Genomic DNA, 9,696 nt, shown 5'->3' with positions numbered 1-9,696 from the left:
ATTCTGAAATCATCGTTTCTAACTACTCAACAACACCATTTGGAATAGAAATCCACACATATATGGGTACACTATATTTAATCATGTGTGCATAATTATTTATTTCATACTATCCTTGCTTTTATGCTTTGCCTGTAGAGTATAAAGCCAAAACAGGACCAAAAGGTTTGATCATTTAGAAAAAGGAACATTTGTGTTAGATCCATTATATTAAAGTTATCTCTTATTTGCTTTCACCTTGTTATATTCCTTATTCTTGTTATATTGTCTCTCATTACTTAATGCTTCTTATTATTTGCTAATGCTTAAGGTTCATGATGCTTGGTATGTCACCTCGAACTTCTCTGGTCGAGGGCGACAGAAATGCGGCGGCTGTTGGAGAAGTGGCATTGACTGGAGACAGAGCTGCGGGGCCGAACCCAGGAGATGTTCTCTTAATCTGTCTGATATAGAAGAATGTGCTGTTTGCGAGATAAGCTAATCAAATCAGTGAAGGACTTCTGTAACTCGAGACCTCCTAATTCCAATAAAAGAAGGATGGCGGGAGGTGTGCGTCAGAACGTGTTGGAGATCTGTAACTGAGCACATCTCTCCGTTCTCCTTGCTGCAAGTAAAATTCAAACTGTTGTCTTTGCCTCATTTGTGTTTCTCGTGTTTCAAGTTGTTTGAACCTAACAATTTGAAAATGGAACTAGGTTTTGATGTCAAAATACAACCAAGTTTTTGATTTTCAGGTTCAAAATCCATCATGAGTTCCCTTTCATTGCTTTCAGGAAGCATAAGCCAGCGGCACATTAAAGTCAAGGCAAACACACAGATTTTGAAAATGACAACCAAACAATTGTAACGCCTGTTCGTATTCCAACATCAAAACCTAAAGTTTGTGTTTCAAATAATAGTTTTGGACTTAATTTTATTTTTTCAAGTGATCAAACATTTTGGCCTTTATTTGATTTGACTCTTTGAAGTAAAGACTTGCTTGATATATTGTAAATGATTTAATAATTCATTCACTTATGGCCAAGTTGGGTTTTTTATATATATTTGTAGTGTTATGGTATATCACAAGATATTCACAAGATCCATATTTACGAACACAACATATAATATCGATACCAAAATTAAGAAACTGCATTCAGAGAACACAAAACAATCTGCATCAACATCATCATCCTCAGAGGGTGGGAGCACATCACACCGGTTTTAGAATCGCTGCATTGGCTACCCGTGTGTTTCAGGATCGATTTCAAGGTTCTTTTATTAGTTTTTAAATGTCTTAATGGTCTTGGCCCGACTTATTTATCAGACCTGCTTTTATTCTATCAACCCTCGCGGACTCTGAGGTCCTCTGGCACCGGCCTTTTAACCATTCCACAAGTAAGCTCTAAAACGCACGGGGAAGCGGCCTTCAGTTATTATGGTCCCCGATTGTGGAACAGCCTGCCGGAGAACCTCAGGGTCGCAGAGACTATTGAGATTTTTAAAAAGAGGCTCAAGACACACCTTTTTAATCAGGCCTTTAATTGATCTTTTGATTATTTTTAATTTCTTTTATGTTCTCATGCTTTTTTATGTCTTATTTTACTTGATACTTTTACAGTTTTACTCCTTCAGTTCTTAGTTTCTCAGTTTTTAGCTTTTACACCTTTTATCCCATTTACGGTACTGTTTTAGTCCTTCAGTTTTTAGCTCCAGTGTTTCCTCATGGTGTTTCCTCATGGGGGCCTGCCAGGCTGAGAGATGTTTCCGGTCTACCGCTGGGGGTGCTGTCCCGTTGTCGACTCTGGCCTGGGTGGTTAAGGGGCTCTGTGCCTTGGTGTGGAGCCTCCGGTCTGTCCGGGTCAGGGTGGTCTTTGTGGCGGTACCACCTGTGGTCACGGACCGTGACCTCCCTCGGCCTGGTGGGCCTCCAAGGTGGCGTCTCCTTCGCCTCAGGTCTCGGGGCCTTTTTCTTGATTCTCTTGTTTCTCTTTGTTGTTTTTATCCTTTGTGAGGCACTTTGTGCTTCCCAGTGTATGAAAAGTGCCATATAAATAAAGATTGAATTGAATTGAATCCTCTTCCTCTGCATTATCTTCAACCAGTCATCACTCACTTCACAGTATAAATAGCTTATTACAATGTTCTGATCTAGATTGCGCTCAAAGATCAGATAGAGAGCGCGTTAATAGCTGTGTGTTCTCAGTCGCCCAAATGCAGGAGTCCATCACTTTCTCCGAAAAGAGAAACACAGCAAATAAAGATTTCTCCTTCCTCTAATAAGACAGGTAAGCACAATTCCATGGTTAGTATTTCACTGTGTTATTACTGTGGTATTATTCCAACATTATGGAATAATCTCCACCTTGCAGGCTGTTTTGGATTCAGGGCTGTGCCTCGCAAACCACATCCACCAAAGTTCCAGAATCCTTACACTGCTGTCAAAACCGTGTTGAAAAATACAACTAAAAATGGACATCCAATAATAATTAGGCTCAACGCCAATCAAGAACTGCATATAAAGCATTTGAATAATGTACAAAAAAGATGCAGAAAAACAAGTTTAATGAGCTAAGGACACAATTCACCAAAGACACTCACGTGATGCAGGAGCAGCTGGGAAGATACAAAAAGCAGCTGCAAGTGGATGAGAAGATGATCAAAGACAAGAACCTGCCGATTCTGAAGGAACAAATTAAAGTGAAAAAGCATGAGCAGACCATCACACACATGAAACAGCTGCTGGCTAAGAAAGACCTCGACACCCGAGATGATCTGCTAAAAGAAATAGAAAAGGAGAAGAAAGCGGCCCAGGAGGTGGAGGACAGGGCTGCGGTATAGTTATTTGTAATGTCATGCTCATGCTAATTTACTGAATTTTTAAATCTACAAATAAACCAGCATTCTGAGAGCAGAGTGTCAACACACTCAAAATATAAAGAAACTTGAATATACCATGACGTGGCCACAGTAGGCAGCTGCTCTCAATGGCTTAGCTCAACGTAAATATCAATAGTGCACCATGAGTCTTGTTTACTACCACTCAAGATATGAGAAGCAATGTGATATTTGTAGACAGACGAAGAGCAGCACAGACACAGCAGGTAGTGCGGATGAACATTAACAAGTATGTAACTAGTTTCTGTTATTGGTAAGCAGTAATACGTGTTGAATGATCAATACTAGCGTTTATTGCCCGATAAGTTATAGTGATTTTTTTTTTAATGTGATTACAGTATACCATAGGCTTTCCTTAGCTTACATGTTTTTAGGCGATATATAGAATAGATGCTGCTCTCCAGTGACAACACTCTTCAGTTTCTCTTCTCTGGCCATTAATTATCACCATGATCTCTCTCCACTTTTTGGGGTGCTTAGTAGGCTCAAGTGGTCGGCCTGTGGTCCACCGTTCCATCTGTATCGAAGGCTTTGAATCAGTGATCCGTAGCTTTACACTTATCGTATCCTTGGCAAGATCATCGTTTTCACCCCATCCCATGAATAACAGCTCCTTGATAGCTCGAATGACTTAAATCTTTATTAAACACAGGTACAAAGAAATAACACTAAAATAACATTGACTAATGAGTAAAATATTTAAATAAAATTCATAAAACCAGACTCAAAACTGAACACCTCTGGAATTCCCAGCTGCAAAGGCATTCTCAAGTGACCCCTGTCTAGAAACCTCTCCCTTGTCTTTTAAATTTGAATTTATTTATGGATGTTTTGATAGGGCTTGAGGCGGAACCCCCCTCTAGAAGATGACAGGATATGCTGAGAGCTGGCCCTGGTTCCACTGGACTCCCTGTCTACATCGCTTTTGGTTCAGCATTGTCTTTTCTTTTTTAGACGTGGACATAAAATTTTCTTAGTCTTCAGAATTTTCTGATAATTTTTCCTGAATTATTTTCTTACGGTGTTTTATGGTAATTTACACCCTTGTTTTTATCCCCTTAATTATTTTGTTGAAAATGTACAAGTCGAAAAATATGTTAGCCATTGGGGCTGGAGGAGGGGGTGCTTCAGGTTGACAGGACGGCGATTTGTGATACTGAAACTGATCTAGCTGTTTCTGCGTGATCTTAAACTTGTTAAAGGTGTGTCAAAATCATCAAGTATGTTTCTATTATCGCCAGCTGATACTCGTCTTGGGCCAAATAATTTTTCTAGGAAGGAGTATGACTTCTCCTCATGTTTCGTCATTCTAACTGTCTTTGTTTCCACCTCCATCTTTAGGTAACCTTTTGAAGAAGTAGAGCTTTGATTTTGGGGTGCCTTAACCCCTGCTGCAGGTATTGAGTCACCAGTCACAAAACTCTGGACCATCTGCTTCTCATTGGTATTTGCATTCATCTCTGCCAACAGCTGATCTTCAGTGAGGCACTTTGACTTCACTGCTTCTGGAGGGTTTCCCTTTTTATCCTCTTTTACACACATCTCTTTTTCAACCTCATGCTTCTGCTTTTCATTCCTGTTTAGCTGTTTGTTCTCTGTCTTTCTTTGGTTCTGCATAAAAAAAAATCAAGAACATTAATTAGCATCTGTACATCCAGGTCTAAATACAACTCACTTGTTACACATTTACTTATTCAGACTACTTTCAGAGTCGCCCTGGACTGCAAAATCACTGTTTTAGCACCTTTAGTGCAAAGATCTAATCTCATCTTCCTTTACCACTTTATCCCTTTCGGGGTACACCATAAGTGAAGTCAGGTCCCCCCTTCCCTGGATGAGTCGGCAATTCACTGCAGGGCAGCTTTCTGAGCATTTGTGGGTACCTTGCTCAAGAGTACCTTGCCAGTGCTGTGGAGGTGTTCTAGCACCTACTACTACTACCAGAACACCATCCATGTTTTGTCTACACTGGGACTCAAAGCGAGAAGCCTCCGTTCTCAGCCCAGTTCCCAACAGTCTGAGCTAATACATCTTATTTACCAAAGCTGAAATATATCAACATGAGGGAAGTGAAGTGATTTTTTACCTGTGTTGATGGAGATTCACCAGATTTGGCATCAGGAAGGGTCCTTTTTCTGGTGTCTTTTGGCTTTTCTTGGGTCTTAGTGCCAGTTTTGATGGTGGACCAAGGTTTGGAAGAACTCAGGGTAATAATTTTGCCCTCATCTGTCTTTTTATAGGTGTCAGTGTCAGTTTTGAAAGTGGCCAGAGGTTTCAAACAACTTTGAGTCCCCTTGTCGGTCTTTGCTTTTTCGACCTCCCTGCCGAAGTCTGTCCAACACAAATTATACAAGAAATTAATCTCCGTTTTGGTTTTTCAAACCACATGGTACATGTATGAAGTTGTCTTAAAAGAAAAGAACAATGTACCTTTCTCCTTTGTGTTATCCTGCTTTATTTTTCTTACTTCTTTCATCGCAGAATCAGCAGGGGTCTTTGTGTTTCTGACCTAGATTGCGGTCAAAGATTAGATAGACAAATCCACACATCACTATTTAAACAGACACACTATGCTACACCACAAGCAGATTTTTGTGCAGACTGACATTGAGCATGTGGGTGAGATCCTGCACCTTTTCCACGAGGACGGAAATTTCCTCAACTGCAGCTGCTGATTTCTTCTTCTCCGCAAGTAGTAATTTTCTATGTAAATTGTTGGCCAATTCAGCTTTTCGTTCTATCGTCTATTAAACACATAAAATAATATGTTCAGTTTCTGAAAACTTGCAAATAATTACCAAGTGAGCATACCCCAGCCCTCTCCTTCCCCTCCTGGGCCAATTTCTCTCTTTTTCTAATTCTCCTTGCAGCTTATCTCTGGTCTCCAGGTCTTTCTTGGCCAGCAGCTGTTGCATGTGTGTGATGGTCTGCTCATTCTTTTTATCTTTCATCTGTGCTTCCAGAATCGTCTGGTTGTTGTTTTTTATTGTCTGCTCAGCTGCTCGCAGATGCTTTTTGTATCTTCTGACCTGCTCCTGCATCACGTGAGTGTCTTTAACGTATTGTGCCCTTAGCGCCTCAAACTTGTTTTCTGTAACTACTTTGTTCTGCAAACGTGCTTGAACCTGCATATGTGACGGGTATGGTATGGACCCAAGTGCATTACAAAGCAGGCAATGAACAGATGATCAGTTAATAGGTTTATTAACTGCAATCTGGCACACAAAACAGTTCGAGGGCGGGCAGTGGACTTGGTTGAGACAGGCAAAAGTTCAGTAACTGGGAGGCAGGTAAAATCAGGCAAACAGTCCAGAGGGAGACTGGCTGAGCTCGTGGTCAAAACAAAAGACAGAGGTAATTTACCGGGGGTCAGGCAGAACAGGCAGGTCGTACACAGGTAGGTAAACGCTGGAAAGTCTTGCATTACAGAGAACAATCTGGCACCGAGTGAGTGTGAGGCTGGAGAATATATACTGGTAGGTGAGCTGATTGCTGAATGAGAGCAGGTGTGTGATCAGTGATTGAGAGTGGGTGTGGTGATCAGAGGGTGTGGTGTGAGCAGGGCAGTGGAAAAGTACTGAGTCCATGGGATGGAGCAGAGTGTGACAGCATAATGGCAAATATGGATTTTAGGAACTCATGAAGGTTTCAAAAACAAAAGAAATACAATCAAACCACTTACGCATATAATATTCTCCAATATACTCAGTGGTGGCTGGTGAAAAGTATTCTATGTGGGTTAGAAGTTTTTTATACAACGGATTGGAAGTGGTATAATCAAACGGAGTTGTTTAAAACTAGATAGAGGGTCAGAGTGTGTCGTGACTTTTCGCATTTTTTACAGTTCATTGGTACTGAGCTCACTTTGAACAAACAAGTGTATTTAGAAAGTATTCTGACAAGGAGCTGGCTGGTTTCTATTTTGCAAGTTCTTCGTTACCTAGGAAAACATAACTTCAGCCAATCGACAACATTCAATAAACTAACGTAACGTTAGCATTGTTTAAAAAGATCATGTTGCATTTCACAGTTTCCTACTTAAGCTGCATGTGAGGGGGTTTTGGTCTTCCTACATTTTGAATTTTCCTCCTTGTAAAGCCTCTGAATTTTACCTCTGATTGTAATCAATTATTGCATCATGATTTCTGTCTTCGGGCTGACAAAAAAAAGCCAACAGTACAAACCAGTCAATGGAGATTTTGGACCGCCTCATTTAAAAACCCCACCCACATCGTAGAGGTGGTGTAATGGAAAACTAGCCATACCACACCGTACTGTGTTAAACCGAATCGTATCATCAATGCTGTGTAGTGGAAAAGCGCCTATTGACGGACTGCTGACTGGACAAATTTCCTTGTCGATCGAATCAACAGTGACTACTTTCTTCTCAAAAATTATTTTGCATTCTTATTTATTTTACATATTGGGATGTTATGCACATGCTTACTTAAAATAACCCCATTACTGTTAATTGTTGAATTTGTTTTAAATCTAAAACACTAGGAGGGACCAACCTGCCATCCTCTATTGACCAGCTGCCACTGGACATACTGATGAAAGAACATGAAAAACAGATGTAGAGGAAGAAATTTACATCTTAAAGACAAAAGCAATGATGGATGGACTCACCTGTTTCAGTGTTCGATTCTCTATCTTGACATTCTCAATCTCATTTTGAAGCTCAATGATCACATTCCTCAAACGCTTAATTTGCACTTGTTGACTTGCAAGCAGCGCCTTTATTATTGGATTTTCATTCTTAGGAATTATGCTCCTTTTGGCTGTTGTGACAGCAGTAAGAGGCTTCTGGTGCTCTGGTGGATATGGCAGGTGATTGAGAGGCACAAGCCCAACACAGTCTACAGGATAGAGAAGATTTGAGTTTACCATACTAAAAATATAAAAATAACAGTGTCGCAAGTGGACATTTACATTAGTCTTGGTAAATATGACTGTTGAGGATAAAGACTGACAAATTCAAAATTATATTAGTGATGATTAAAAAAAAGACTGTTTACAATTGATGATTCTTTGTTCAAAAAGGTTCAAAATGTTTTGTACCTACCAGCAAATGAAATGGAAAAATCAGTTTTTTGTTTTGATAGTTAAAATTACCTTTAGCTTTCTGGTTCATCCTCTCTGCTGTTGTGAGACCAGCACAAGGCTTCAGGCACTTTGGTATAAGTGGTCTGTGAGGCAGAGCCCCTAACTCAATACAGCCTGTAAGGGAGAGAAAGCTCGAGTTTAATATGCTGTACCAGTACCCGTGAAACACACCCAGAAGTACACTACTTTGTAAACTATTATCTTTACTAAGTTAATAATTTAACTTTTTGAGTGCCTTTTATGTTTATTATTTTATATGGTTTCAAAGCACTATTTGAATAACATCTAAGCTTTGATTACACAGTTATGCTGTATGTTCATGTAGGTATCTGCAAATGTACAGGAAGATGGGATCAACCAGGAACCTCCATTTGCTGGTTTTGCTCCTTTAATCCTGGAAGATCTGATGGTGAAGCAGTGACATTCGTATATCACTGTCATTGCTCTGTCAAGTAATTGCCCTGAAGAAGCTGAGGAAGGTATTCTGGTAGTTGAATTGTAGCAACTGGACTGTTTGATTTTCTTGAAGACGTTTCCCTTCTCATCCAAGAGGCTTCATCAGTTCTAAGTGAATGGAGGTTCCAGATAATTATACTCTTCAGGAGCTATTAACACTTTTGGAGCTTAAGTCACCTGGTTGTTGGGTGCACCAGAATTACCATGACCTGGATGACTTAGAACCTTGACAGATTCTAATGAATGGATTTTTGCAACAAGGCATCAATACCAAGAAGATGCCAGTCCAGATGATAGTGTGCCTGATGTTGCTAAACCTAATGGCCATTTCTTGAGACCAATCAGATCAACAGGTTCCTAAAGATCATTCAGCTCATCGATTTGTCAGGTGAAACCCAGCAGAACATGCCTCCTTGTACGAACAGTAACCCTGAAATAGAGGCAGATGCACTCAATGGCAACAGCAAAGAAAGATCAGCTTGAAATTGAGACTGTAAAAAGGTTTAAAAGACTGAAAATTTGTGGTACCCTCTTCATCAAAAAGTATAGCCAAGTATTGCATAGTCTTTGCTTGTGTGGTGTCCTTTCAGAGCAAGTCATTGAATGGGGAACTTTTGTGTCAAGCTAAATGTTATGTCTATTTCTATTTCTAAGATAGAAAGAGCAAAGAGGTTAAGAATTTAGACCTCAGTCATGATGTTTACATGATAAGACCTTGGAGTGAACAGAGGAGTTCCTCTACACAGGACCCATTAGGGTTGTTTTTCATGGGAAAGCTTGTGCAACAAGGTCCAACTTTTGGAGATTATTTATTTTGTGACAGTTCTTTACTGTATTCTAGAGCCTCCATTTGAAGGAGTGCATTTAATTTGGTTCAATATTCGTATTGACATTGTTCCCCCACTCGGGAATATTTTGGATGTGCCATAAATCTATCTCTGCACCTGAGTCCTGTTCCATGTCCTGGCTTGACAGTGAACTCTGGTCAGAATGAACTCACTAAGTCCATATCTCCCATCAGGAGGAACCTCCATCGCTGTATTGTGGAGAGTGGGTGGAACATCACAGCCTTAGATGTGTTGCTCAAGTGGCTCATGTGGTGGCCCCCATCCATGACATTCTGGTCCTGTTTGATTTGCCACCAGAGCCGGATTCCCTTACTGTACTTGCCAACCAGACAATTACGGCATCAGCGAACTCCAGCAGCAACTTTTAAGGCATGTTCTTTTCCATCCATCAGGAGTGATTTTTGTTGTA

At 40.3% G+C, this 9,696-nt stretch overlaps 1 protein-coding gene across 3 annotated transcripts; it reads right to left on the bottom strand.

The window, feature by feature from the left end:
* Positions 1 to 3,499: 3,499 nt before the first annotated feature.
* On the bottom strand, positions 3,500 to 9,200 carry LOC130539271 (uncharacterized). 3 transcript variants are annotated; one of them, XM_057057493.1, is made up of 6 exons: positions 7,993 to 9,200; positions 7,507 to 7,736; positions 5,484 to 5,621; positions 5,308 to 5,386; positions 4,964 to 5,208; positions 3,500 to 4,488 (listed from the first exon to the last, which is right to left on the bottom strand). In XM_057057493.1, the coding sequence occupies exons 1-6, from the start codon at positions 8,009 to 8,011 to the stop codon at positions 4,045 to 4,047; spliced, it is 1,155 nt and encodes a 384-aa protein (XP_056913473.1). In that variant the 5' UTR covers positions 8,012 to 9,200; the 3' UTR covers positions 3,500 to 4,044. The 3 variants fall into 3 exon arrangements, with proteins under 3 accessions (XP_056913473.1, XP_056913474.1, XP_056913475.1); XM_057057494.1 differs by having other exon boundaries at positions 5,511 to 5,621; XM_057057495.1 differs by lacking the exon at positions 5,484 to 5,621 and having other exon boundaries at positions 7,993 to 9,197.
* Between the last annotated feature and the right edge of the window lie 496 nt (positions 9,201 to 9,696).

This window comes from Takifugu flavidus, chromosome 15, assembly GCF_003711565.1.
Source record: "Takifugu flavidus isolate HTHZ2018 chromosome 15, ASM371156v2, whole genome shotgun sequence".
In the NCBI taxonomy this organism is placed as follows: Eukaryota; Metazoa; Chordata; class Actinopteri; order Tetraodontiformes; family Tetraodontidae; genus Takifugu; species Takifugu flavidus.
Note: the sequence above shows the minus strand (reverse complement) of the source record. Positions and strands in the feature narration are given on the sequence as shown.

Bases quoted from the DNA above. Each gene is read 5' to 3' on its own strand.
- LOC130539271 (XM_057057493.1), bottom strand. The intron at 5,387-5,483 runs GTCAGTCTGCAC...ACCGCAATCTAG, and splicing joins ATCTCACCCACATGCTCAAT to GTCAGAAACACAAAGACCCC. The intron at 4,489-4,963 runs GTAAAAAATCAC...TTTTTTATGCAG, and splicing joins GTGAATCTCCATCAACACAG to AACCAAAGAAAGACAGAGAA.